Here is a 12,864-nt window from a genome sequence, read left to right as displayed (position 1 = left end):
AAAAAAAAATAGAGTTCACCAAATAACCACATATCTGTGGCCCGCTCAGCCGTAGCACTGCTGGTCCCGCCCCGCCATCATATCTTCAGGCATTCCCATCCGCTCTGCTTGAAAGAACCTCCTTTTCAGGCCCAACAAATTAATATATTAATTTGGAAAAACACGGGTGCTGCACAGATCTCCTAAAATAACCCTTCTGTTTCACTCACCAAAAAGTTGTTTTCTTTTAGTTTCAAAAAGTTTTTCTCTTAGTTTATAATATCAGCTGAGTGTTAGGAAGAAAATTTTGTGATGTATTCACACCCTCAAGGCATATTCTCTAAAAGGAGATACTAGTCTGAACAATAAAGAAGAGAAAGAATCTCATTTATGACTAAATGCCAATGTCCAGACCCCTGGATTCTGCCCCATTCCCCAGACTGGTAATATCATTTTATTCACTGATGGTCCAGCCCTGCGGGCTCAAGGCCTCTTCTTCACAGCTGGGAGAGCTGTAGCTGGTGTGAGGGTCAGTTGAAGACTGTAGGTTAAGGAAATGGAGTTTGGACAAATGGTGTGTCCTTGAGCGATAGTGAGAATAAAGCTCATTATTTAAGCTTCCGCCAGGTGTTGTGCCTCTTTTCAGAGTCTCCTGGAAACACTAGGAGACTTACAGACAGAAGGTTCTTCCCCAACTAGGACAGCTTTGTTCTTTGACTAAACTGCCCTTCTCATTTTGTAGCTCTTGGGCACCCCTGTTTCCTGAGTCCTGAGCAGCTTTGCCAGGGTCTGATGAGGATTTTGAGAATTTTTTAAAAATTTTATTATTTTTGTGTGAGTGTACCATCAAATCAGATCTGACTGGCACAGGAGGAGATTGTCCCTCCTTTTCCCGGCAGAGCATCTGGTGGATTCGAACCGTGTGCCTCTGGGATTGTAGTTGCAGCTCCTTGCCACTAGGCCACCAGAGCTCCCCTGAGAATTTTTTTTTTATTTCTCCATTTGCCACCTTCAACTTCATCCTTTCTTTCATTCATATAAAGCGTAAGAGTTTGCACGTGAACTTGCACAGGCACCTTTACTTTTCTTTGTAATAATAACAGTCTACTTAACCTATAACAACTTGCTCCTTATCAGGCAATGTGGTCACATGTTTTGGTAAAAGCTTTCTGTTTGAGTACATGGTGTAGCTAAGTAAATTTGCCCTGTTTTTAGATAGTGTGCAAGGATCATTGCTCGTGTGTTGACTTTTAGGGTTATTAGAAATGTTTAGATTCCAGGGCCTTAGGGAAAAGGATTTCTTTCTTTTTTTCTTAATTATGATTTTATTTAAAGTTTACAGCAAAGTTTAATTTTCATTCATTCATTGTTGCACATTTTTCTCCCTGCCCAACCACTCCCAGTTCACTTCTTTAAAAAAAGATCATTCATTGTAGCATAATTTCCTTCGCCTGCCCCAGTCTACTTTGTTATGCACCTCTTATTCTGGACTGTTGTTATACAAATCATGCCTAATCATATATTCCTTTTAAACAGTTCTTTCCTGCATCTGTTAAAAGTGTTTTTTTGCTTGAGAGTGTACCTGGTTAGCCTTACTATTTAAGGAAGAAGTTTCGTTTCTTGTAACTTTTTTTATTTTATTCATGTTTTTTCTTCCTGTGTCTCCAGTATACCCCGTAATACACCCCTTGTTCTCATACATATATATAATCCATAATTGTATGTTCCTTCTGGAGAATTCTTCCCTTCATCTGTTCTAATGCAGTGTTCATTACCTACCCGCTCTTCCTCCACTCTTTCCATTCTCTCCCAACACCTCCCCTTCCCCCCTTCTTATTCTATAACAATGGTGTTGTGCAGTATTTGTCCTTTTGTGACTATATATTTCACTCAGCATAATGTCCTCCAGGCTTCCCCATGTTGTGTAATGTTTTAGGAGTTTATTGTTTTGTTGTGGGGTTTTTGTGTTTTGGGGGTTTTTTTAGTTCATTTTTTTCAGTGTTGCATAATATTCCATTGTGTGAATGTACCATAGTTTTTCTGTCCATTTGTTTGTTAATAGTCACTTGGGTTGCTTCCAACTCTTTGCTATTGTGAATAACAGCAATAAACATGAGTGTGCATACATCTGGGATAGTGGTTATGGTTTCTTTTGAGTATATTCCCAGAAGTGGAATTGCTGGATCAAATGGTATTTCTATTTCCAACTTTTTGAAGAAGCACCAGACTGCCTTCCATTTGACATTTCCACTAGCAGTGAATAAAAGTTCCAGTCTCTACACAACATCACCAGAATTTGTTGTTTGCTGCTTTTGAACTTTGCTATTGTTGCTTGGGTGAGATGCTATCTCATTGTTGTTTTTCTTGGGACTTTTGAGTTACATTGTACAAGTATTTAAACTATCTCAAAGCAGAACAAAATACTGTGCATGTTTAGTTAAGGACCATTTATGAATTCTTAGTCCTATAGAGAACTAGTACTCAGGTTTGATGAGAATAGTTGTATGAACTGCCTGTAACATTTTCTTTCTTTTTAAAATGTACATCTGTCAAATCTAACTTAATATTCAATGTAGTTAGTCTTTTCCAGTATTTACACTGCATCTTTTTGATAGTTTATAAACTCCAGGTATATATAGTATTTTGGAAGCAGGAATGGCATCCACTTCTAAGCAACATGCCTCTGAAAATTCTATGAACCTTGATAAATGGCAATAGTTATAAGAAGGCTTCAGGCCTTTTGTTCATAGGGTCGCTGTGAGTCATGCTTGACTCGATGACAATCAACAACAACAATATATAGTATTAGTACTTTGAAACTGATTTTTCAAATAAGTCTCTCTTAAAACAGTAGCATTATCTCCCATGCTGACACCATTTAAAATTCTTGAATTTTGTGTATCTTTCCAGCTCTCTGTTAATAATGTGCTTATTATCTGCAGAGCATGAAGACTTCTTAACTGTTGCAGAGTCACTGAAGCAAGAATTTGATAGTCCAGAAACTGCTGATCTGAAGTTTCGGATTGATGGGAAATACATTCATGTTCATAAAGCGGTTTTAAAAATCAGGTACTCTTGCATGTGCTTCCAGAAACCAAAGTCACCACCCTCGAGTCAGTTCCAAGAAGCAGCTAGTAGATTCAAACCATCAGCCTTTATGTTGACTTCTGAGTGCTTTGCCATTGCCAGGACTGGGACCTTCTGCTTGAGCTTAGGCACAATAACTTTACTTTCTTGGTTTGTTTGTTGTTGTTGTTGTTTTTTTTTTTTTTTTTTTTTTCAAAAACTATTTCTTTGTTGTCCTATAAAATAGAAACTGATAAAAAATAGCTGTGGCAGTAGAGAGAATTGTCACTGCTTGATACTCCTGCAGGAGCCGTGATGGAGCAGTGGTCAAAGGGTTGGCTGCTGCTAACTAAAAGATCACTGGTTCTGATTTAGCAGCTCTCCTGACAGAGAAAGATGGGGCCGTTTGCCTCTAAAGATTCATAGGGAATCATACAGGCAGGTCTCCTCTAACCTATAGGATCAGAATAGATGTAGTGGCATTGAGTTTGGGTTGTTTTCTTCTCAGTGTACAGCCCTTGTCAGTGCTCGTCGTGTGTGGGAAAAAGAGTCTGGGCAATGGTGTGAGGCTGTAGTTTATTCTGGGATGGGTACACTGTGAAAGACCCACAGAGACGGGCCTGCTATAAATCCATTACCATGCTCTGAATTTCCTATTTTTGAACTAATATCAGTAAGTTGATACAAGCATAATAACTTTTCCACAGTTACTAATTAAGAAATTGTGTGTATGAAAGTACCTTATAGGTAAAATAGAAAAATATTTGTGTCTCTGAGTGTGTGTGTGTGTGTTTTCTTGTTGTGTACTGTTGAATTGGATCTGACTGGTACAGGAGGAGATTGTCCTTCCTTCTCCAGCATAGCATCTGGTGGATGTGTATTTTTTTTAAATTTTTATTTTATTATTTTTGTGACTATACCACCAAATCAGATCTGACTGGTACAGTAGGAGATTGTCCCTCCTTTTTCAGCAGAGCATCTGGTGGATTTGAACTTCACACCTCTGGGATTACAGTGCAGCTTCTTGCCACTAGGCCACCAGAGCTCCAAGGATGTGTATTTTTAAATATAGACACTTATGAATACTTATTTCCACTGAAAAATGTACTTATATGGAGGGTACCTCTGGTTTTTTTAGGGTATATTCCCAGTAGTGGAATTGCTGGGTCAAATGATATTTCTATTTCCAACTTCTTGAGAAAGTGCCAGACCACCTTCCATAGTGGTTGTACCATTTGACATTCCCACCAGCAGTGAATAAGGGTTCCAATATTTTCTACAACCTCACCAGCATCTGTTGTTTGCTGCTTTATTGAACTTTGCTATTGTTACTGGGATGAGATGATATTTTATAATTATTTTGAATTGCATCTCTGAGAACTAGGGATTTTGAATATTTCTTCATGTGTTTGCTTGATATGTGCACACCTTTGTTTATTGCTGCATTATTCACAATAGCAAAAAGATGGTAGCAACCCAAATGTCCATCAACAAATCAATGGATTAAAAAACTATGGTATATTCACTGTGTAACAGTGAATGAATGAAAATGCAACTTTTCTGTAAACTTTTGTTAAAATCACAATTAAAAAATTGGAAAAAAAAGAAAAATGTGCTTGTATGGTTAAAAAAAGTATTAAAAAGTATCAGTGAAAAAAGGATATATCTTATTTGAAATTTTCCCTGTGCAGAAAAATTTTATAGTTAGTAATGTTAGGCTTCTGGTCAAGAAAACTTTTTTGAATATAGGAAGTGGTAGCCAGTGGTTCTGCAGGAGAAAGATGGGCAGTCTTCTCCTGTGTAATTTACAGCCTCAGAACCCCAGTGGAGTGTCAGCTGTCAGTCAGTTCTGATTTGATGGCAATGAGTTTCTAAGAGGGATCCCTTGGTACACACAAGAGTCAACTGTGCATTTATTAATAACCATTTAAACTGTTATTCTCTGAGCCTACCATAACAGAGAGGCACAAGAATTCAGATCATTAAGGGGTAAAGTTGTCATTTACAAATATCTTTTTGAAGGGAGCTCTGGTGGACTAGTGGCAAGAAGCTGCACTGTAATCCCAGAGGTACGGGGTTCAAATCCACCAGATACTCTGCTGGAGAAGGAGGGGCGGTCTCCTCCTGTACCTGTCAGATCCGATTTGACGGTACACATACAAAAATAATAAAATAAAATAAAATGTAAAAAAACCCAACTTTTTGAAAGTTAGTTAAAATTTTTCTTAGAAAATGATGTGCCATGTTTTAAGGGAATTGAAAAGTCATGTATAATGATAGGCTTGAGAGGAAATAAACAAAGAACAAAGTGAAACTAAGTTTCTTGAAAGTGAATCAGGAAAGAAGAAAAACTCTTTTATAAGACAATGGAGCAATAATGTTTACTGTAACTCGGTTAATGTTTAAAAAGCTTTAAAGAATATTCTGACGAAAAACATACAGATCGTTGAAATTATTTTGACATACACTCAAAGGCTAAAAGCTCTCAATTTTGAATTTTCATTCTTTTTATTGTTTAAGATGTTATCTCTGTATGACATTTTTAAAAAATTGATAATAGATGTGCTGTGGGAGGAGTCTGTTAAATAGAAACAATAGTCTTATTCAATGCTAGATCCCTGTAAGCTCTAGGGTGATATTTAAGATTTAATTGGAAATGTCCATCCAGAAGTGATGGTCTCTGTTTGCCTGGACACAGAGGATGTCGAGTCAGCAATAGGAAGAGGAAATGAATTGTGTGGCTTATTGCTTCCATGAACAGCTCCTTCCTTTGATATGAGACCAGAAGACCTGGATATACCTGGATACTATTACTTAATATCTGGATCAGGAATTGTAGAGAAAAATCCTGATCAGAAGGGAGGAAATGCAGAACAGAATTTAAAATCCAAGTGGAGTTTCTGGGGTCATTGAAACTGGGTGAACCCCTGAGATAACCTTTAAACCATAAGCAAAAAATATATCCTCTGAAAGTGTTCTTTAAACCACACAACAGTTTAATTTAGTTAGTAAATAATGACTGCCTTTAGCTTTATGCTCTTTTCACAGAACTCTCCAATCCAAACTCAAACCCACTGCCATTGAGTCAATTCTGACTCATTGAGACCCTGAAGGACAGAACTGCCACTCAGGGTTCCCAGGGTTATCAATCAGTAACCGTCACCGGAGCAAACTGCAGCCTCATCTTTCACCGGGGGAGCAGCTGGTGGCTTGGAAATGCTGACCTTTCTGTTAGTAGCCTGTCTCTTAACCCACTGCGCTAGATTCCTGTGTAATCTCTCAAATTGCTGTTTTCTGTTTGATCCCATATATAAAGAGTTATTTATATAAGGTCCAACAGATGACAGCAACTGGAAAGGCTCAGTAAGAAGCATTGTGGGTATTGAGGGTTATTTTAGGGAAGAGCCGTTAAGAAAGGAGGGCACACAACTTGAAGAATGTAATTGTTGTCATTGAAATGTACACACACAGACTGGGAATTTGGTATATGTTTTCAACTACAACAAAATGAGAAGTAAAAACCTTTGCATATAGAATGTCTTCAGAGCATTAACTACTCGTGATCCTGGAATGTACGGCCCGGTGATGGTAGTTAAGGATGGAGGCCTCTAGTAAGTGTCTGATTTCATCACCTTAATTAGGAAATTTTGCTCTTCGGCCTTAGGTGCGAGCACTTTCGATCCATGTTCCACTCTTACTGGAATGAGGACTCGGAGGAGGTGATAGAAATAGACCAGTTTTCCTACCCCGTGTACCGTGCCTTCCTGCAGTACCTGTACACAGACGCAGTTGATCTGCCACCTGAAGATGCTATAGGTACCTCGGCTACCCTGTGCCTGGCCACCCCATAAGCAATAATGTCTTCCCTTGTGTCCTTATATCTCTGAAATGTAAAAAAGTCTGTCTTATTGGCTTTTATGGAATATTTTTTGAAAGATTTAAAGGATATAATTATTACTATTATTGTGGATACAGTTTATTTATTACTAAGAACTTAATCTTTTAATAACAAAGTTGCTAATTAAGATTTAACTTAATGTTTTTGTGGGGCAGTGGAAAACTATTTTGAACTTGAAAACCAAATGAAAGGGAAATTCCATTCTTGGTTTCTTTCATTCCCGAAGGAATTGTGTAGGAGAGGTATGCTTTGGAGGTGGGGGAGGTTAGGAGTAGAAAAAATAGAATGTAATTGGCAAAATTCACAGTTTGGTTGAGAAGAAACATTTGCTGACTTAATGTACATAACTGTTCACTAAAATGAAATTATCAGTGTTTGAAAATTATAAGAAAATATTGTGAACTTGAGTCAATCTTCCCACACTTTTTTACTTGTAGGTCTTCTGGATTTGGCAACATCTTACTGTGAAAACAGACTGAAAAAGCTTTGCCAGCACATTATCAAGCGAGGCATTACCGTGGAGAACGCCTTCTCATTATTCTCTGCTGCTGTCAGATACGATGCAGAGGTAACAAAACAACCTGGAAACCAAAACTATCTGTAGCTCACGTGTGCCCTCGCCCCCAGTCCTCCTTCCTGTCTGAGACAGGGAGGTGCTGAGTGTCTTTGGTTCTGTTCAGGGAGTTAATGAACTAACAGGTACTTAATAAAGTTGGGCCACTGCTTTACTCTCTGCACATATTTTCAAAGTTCTTTTACTTCCATCCTTAATAAGCTCAGGGCCTTAAGTTTTGCACCTTGAAATACAAAGTATCACACTTATTTGGACTACTACCTTTTAAACTACTACCTTTTCAACATGTATGCAGAGCAGATTATCTGAGAGGCTGGGCTCTATGAGAATTGTGGCATCAGGATTGGTGGAAGGTCTATTAACAATCTCCGTTATGCAGATGACACAACCCTGCTTGCTGAAACTGAGGAGGACCTCATGCACTTGCTCCGAAGGGTCAAGGACTGCAGCCTTCAGTATGGACTAAGGCGCAATGTCAAGAAGACAAAGATTCTCGCCACTGGACCAATTGGCAGCATCAGGATGGATGACGAAGAGATTGAGAGTGTTCACAGCTTCAGTTTGCTCGGCTCCACAGTCAACACTCTTGGCACCAGCAGTCAGGAAATCAAAAAGCGTATCGCGATGGGAAAGTCTGCTGTTAGGGACCTCTCTAAGGTACTCAGGAGCAACAGTGTCTCTCTGGAGACTAAGGTGCGCCTGATACAGGCCATGGTATTTGCAATTGCTTGTTATGCATCAGAGAGTTGGACAGTGACTAGGGAGGACAGAAGGAGAGTGGATGCTTTTGAGCTGTGGTGCTGGAGAAGGGTACTGAATGTACCCCGGACTGCCAGGAAAACAAACAGATTTATCTTGGAGAGGATTAAACCAAGCTACTCCTTGGAGGCAAGGATTCTGGGGCTTCGTCTGACATACTTTGGACATGAGGGACGGGTCCTTGGAGAAGGACATCATGCTTGGGATGGTTGAGGGACAACGCAGGAGGCGAAGACCCTCTTTGAGATGGATTGATTCAGTGACTGGGGTAATCGGGATGGGTGTGTCAGAGGCGGTGCGGTTGGCGCAGGATAGAGCAGGGTTTAGGGCTGTTGTGCATAGGGTCGCTATGAGTCGGAAACAACTCGATGGCACATAACAACAACAACAACAACACCTTTTCAAAACCCACTGTGCTCTACTCTCTCTCCCTGATTGCGTTGTCATAAGCCAAGGATGTAAATGATTTCTATTTGTTTATGCGCTGAGGTTCTGTCAGTGCCTGACTCTAATTTGCACCTCCTATATGAGGATGGTGGCAGGGGGAGGTGGCTGGATTAAGTTCCTGATCTGGGATTTGAGGAGCACTAGAGGATTTAGGAATAAATGGGTCTAGAGTCGGAAATTCTGTTTGTGTGTGTGACCTAGAATTATGAGACAAAGCATAAGGCTGTAAGCTCCTCTGAGCAGGAATTGTTTTCTTCACCTGCAAACCCGCTAATGCTTGGCAAGTATTAGGCACTTGATAGTAAACATTGAACTGAGTGAAGACCGTAGCTTGTAAAGGGCACATGAGGAATAATTAGTGTGTAAATGGCTGATACTGCATCTTTTACAAATTAAAAAAGATGAATAGTCATGGACATTCAAGATGTCTAGCTAAGCTGACCCCCTCAAATAGCATAATCGCCTTTTCTTACAGGTATTTTGTCATCATTTGACAGGGCGGAATGTGTGGTGCCAGGTCACTGATCAGGCTTCTGCAGAGATCTGCTGTGCCCTCCGAAGCACAGCAGAGGATGACATTTATGCGTAATGCATTTAGAGATTAAAATGGACCATAATGCCTTATGTATTCAAAGTGTATCCTATTTGTGATTTGAGATTATAAGTATTTGATAAACTCAGATATCCCCAGCTTGCTCTGGAGCTGACAGGATATGGGATGATGATCAAATCAATTGTTTTTAATAAAAAAAGGAGGAATAGCTTTTCTGTCTTATCCTGTGACACCAGAAACTTCTCCATTAGAAGTTGTTGTTTGCTGTTGTTATGTGCCGTCGAGTCGCTTGCGACTCATAGCGACCCTATGTACAACAGCCCTAAACTCCGCTCTGTCCTGTGCCAATCGTGCTATCTCTGACACTCCCATCCCAATTATCCCAGTCACTGAATCAATCCACCTCATAGAGGGCCTTCCTCTCCTGCGCTGTCCCTCCACCCTCCCAAGCATGATGTCCTTCTCCAAGGACCTGTCTCTCCTCACAACATGTCCAAAGTATGTTAGACGGAGTACTGTTGCTTTTATTTCTACCAAATCATAAGATTTTAAACTGAGTCTCACAGAGTTTCACCCTATTTGGTGGTTGATCATGGAATCTTTGGTCTGTCTGCCTGTCTGTCTGTCTTTCTGTCTGTCTGTCTACCTGTCTACCTCAAACAGCTGAGTTAAGACCTTGCTGACCAATACCAGACAGAAAATCTGGGCGAAAACAAACATCTTTGGTTCTAGTTGTGGGCGCTTTCATTTTTTCCTTCAGCTAAAATTTGCCCCAGAAAAAGCCTTATGCCTCCTTGACACATGCCAGCTAGTCTTCCCTACTAGTTTTTCTTATATTAAATATAAATACATCACAAACTGTTCCTTTAGAGAGACCATAATGCATGTGATTCCCCAGAGCCCATCACAGAGCGGGCATATAGTCAGCTCTCAGAAATGCTTGTTGAATTAACTGAACGAATGAGTATGTTTGAGATACCTTGCCATGAAGATGTGCTTCTTGAAAAACTCAAAATACACAAGAAAAGCCCCCAAACTGTCTTCTACACGTCAAGTGTCAGAGAGTGTCACAGTTACTCCTGCCGTTTATGTACACTTCATAGGAAAATGAGAAAAGGGAGGACACAAAGAAAAAGAACCACTTCTGCTTGTTTCTTTCACTTTGAGTTTGTGAAGTAGGAGTATAATTTGGGGCTTCTCATAAGGAGCTCTAGGGAGGTCTGGTGGCCAAGCTTATACACATGCAGTTCAAGTCCACCAGCTCCTCCATGGGAGAGGATGGCCTTTCTTTTCCCATGCGGTTTACAGCCTCTGAAAACCTGCTGCAGGGTCAGCTTTGAGTAGGTTCGGACTCAGCGGCACAGCATAGGAACTCTGGTGGCCCGGTTCTTAGGGTGCTGTACTGCCAAGCCAAGGACAGTGCCTCTCTAGTGGTTCTAGTCCACCGGCGGCTCCAAGGGAGACAGATGGGCACTCTGCCATCTTCATTTTCTCTCTTCTATTTACAGTTTTGGAAAAGCCACTGGAGAGTCAGCTATGAGTCAGTTCTGACTTGCTAGCAATGACAGGCGAATGCAAAAGAGAGACACAAAGGAGTTCTGTCATTAATTATGTACTTTTGCTATTTTATTTCCTTAGTATTATAATAAATATGACGTTGTTGTTGTTGTTGTTGTTAAGTGCCATCAAGTCATAGGCGACTCATAGCGACCCTATGAACGCAAGTCTTGGATACCACCTATATAAGTTTTCGTTTTTTCTCCAGGTTCATAGGGTTTCCAGAGGCAAGCTATTGTGGTAGTGGATGCCACTTCTGCTTCCAAGCTTGTTTTAATCAGGGAGCTCCACCAAACACTGTCCACCATGGGTAACCGTTCTCGCATTTGACTCATCAGTGTCACAGTGTTTGGCTTCACAGCAACCACAAGTTACCTCTGTACAGCAAGTGGACATACCAGGGTTACATGACCTAGAAGAATGTTTCGTCAAAAACAATTAAAGGCAGACCCAAGGAACACAGAGTAGAATCACCCACCTTTGGCTTGGGAGCATGGCTTTCTGTCTGGTAGGCCAACTGCTCTCTCTTTCTATGCTGCTGCTACTGTTTGTGGTGATGGTGTTGTTAAGTGCCATCAAGTCGCAGGCAACTCGTAGTGACCCTATGAACGCAAGTCTTGGACACCTCCTGTATAACTTTCATCCTTTCTCCAGGTTCATAGGGTTTCCAGAGGCAAGCTATTATGGAAGTGGATGCCACTCCTGCTTCCAAAATAAGTATGTAGTAAGCAAATTAAAATAAGGTATTTAGAATTAAAACTAAAACTCACTTAACTATAGTAGTTGTTGGAAAAGCTCCTACTAAGTCAAATTAGAAATTAACTACAAAACCTGCTGTCTTCAGAAGTTAGCTTTCAGGGTTCTGGACACCTTTTTCTTCATTCTCTGCCAGGCTCTGGGGAATCACATGCTGGGTAGACGGACACTCCCTGCTGCTTATGTCTCTTCTCTTTTCTATAAGAGTCACTCCAGGCCTCCCTCTCCCAGCAAAATTGTTTGCATGTGGATTTTTATGCAGACACCTAAAGCAGTAACATTGTATTGACGACAGTAGTTAAGAGATTTGCTATCCATGTCCTTGTACCCTTTGAAAATAATTCTTTCTGAAGAGAAAAAGATAAAAGTAAACTTTGAACTTGTCAGCTGCTCTAAAACATTAATGTTCACTGATTACTTCCACAGTAAAATTTAAATATAACAGAATGGTATTTTTTTAAAAAATTGTAAGCTGAGAATCATTAGATATTTGATTTATAAACGTGTTGTCAAATTTTCTACTAGGTTTTCTTTTTTTTTTCTATAGGACTTTATTTTAATAAGGTTCTTCTGTAACTGGACGATGACTAAGTTTAGGTTTGTTGGGATAATTTTCCAGCAGCTATTCAGCTAGCCAGATAAAAGGATCTGCTGGTTTTTGCTTGCACAGCTCTGTGAGACCTTTAAGCAGAGTTGGTATTACGTACAAATTCAGGTAATCCTTAGCAGCTTGTCCAACTGGAATTGGCTCAATCACCACTTTAGGAAACATGAATCTAATTTCTCTTTCTGCTACAACAAAGTCATTACTTCCATGAAGTGCATTCCTTAGATCATCTGTGCCATAAATTGCTCTTAGACTGTCTGGATGTGTTTCCTTAGCTACTAAGCTATTACTTGGTCCCAAAAGTTCTTTCCAGTAAGGGATGGCTTTATGTCTAGCCAATAGCATGGCAACCAGTGGTCCAGAATTCATGTATGCTGTTAAATTAGGGAAAAACATTTTCCCATACTGCTCCACATAAAAGTTACTACAGTGTTCAGGGCTGAGATGCACTTTTCTTCTCTCCACAATGCGTTTCCTAGCTGAGCACTTGTTGCTCTAGGTTTTCTTTTTTTAAAATTTTTTTTATTAATATTTTTTCTTTATTGGGAAAAACATATTGGGGGTATAAGGAGGTGAGGGTTTGGGGCAGAAGGGTGAGGATGGGCCAGGATGCAGTTGCAGAGCTGCACAGTTTGGTCAGTGGGGGGAGCAGGTGAAGGAAATGGTGA

General features: G+C 40.1%; 1 protein-coding gene and 1 pseudogene across 2 annotated transcripts in view; one reads left to right on the top strand and one right to left on the bottom strand.

The window, feature by feature from the left end:
• Positions 1-12,864, top strand: part of RCBTB1 (regulator of chromosome condensation (RCC1) and BTB (POZ) domain containing protein 1) — a 36,905-nt gene that overhangs the window by 18,372 nt on the left and 5,669 nt on the right. For both annotated transcript variants that reach the window (XM_006879505.1, XM_006879506.1), the window contains 3 exons: positions 2,922-3,048; positions 6,710-6,861; positions 7,381-7,511. In XM_006879505.1, the coding sequence (XP_006879567.1) occupies positions 2,922-3,048; positions 6,710-6,861; positions 7,381-7,511 (410 nt within the window). The remainder of the gene's footprint in view (positions 1-2,921; positions 3,049-6,709; positions 6,862-7,380; positions 7,512-12,864) is intronic.
• Positions 12,146-12,864, bottom strand: part of LOC102874232 — a 3,359-nt pseudogene continuing 2,640 nt past the window's right edge.

Source organism: Elephantulus edwardii, unplaced genomic scaffold, assembly GCF_000299155.1.
Source record: "Elephantulus edwardii isolate Elephantulus edwardi_28Jun2011 unplaced genomic scaffold, EleEdw1.0 scaffold00004, whole genome shotgun sequence".
NCBI classification, from domain to species: Eukaryota; Metazoa; Chordata; class Mammalia; order Macroscelidea; family Macroscelididae; genus Elephantulus; species Elephantulus edwardii.
The sequence above is the reverse complement of the archived record's forward strand: the minus strand, read 5'-3'. Positions and strand labels throughout refer to the sequence as shown.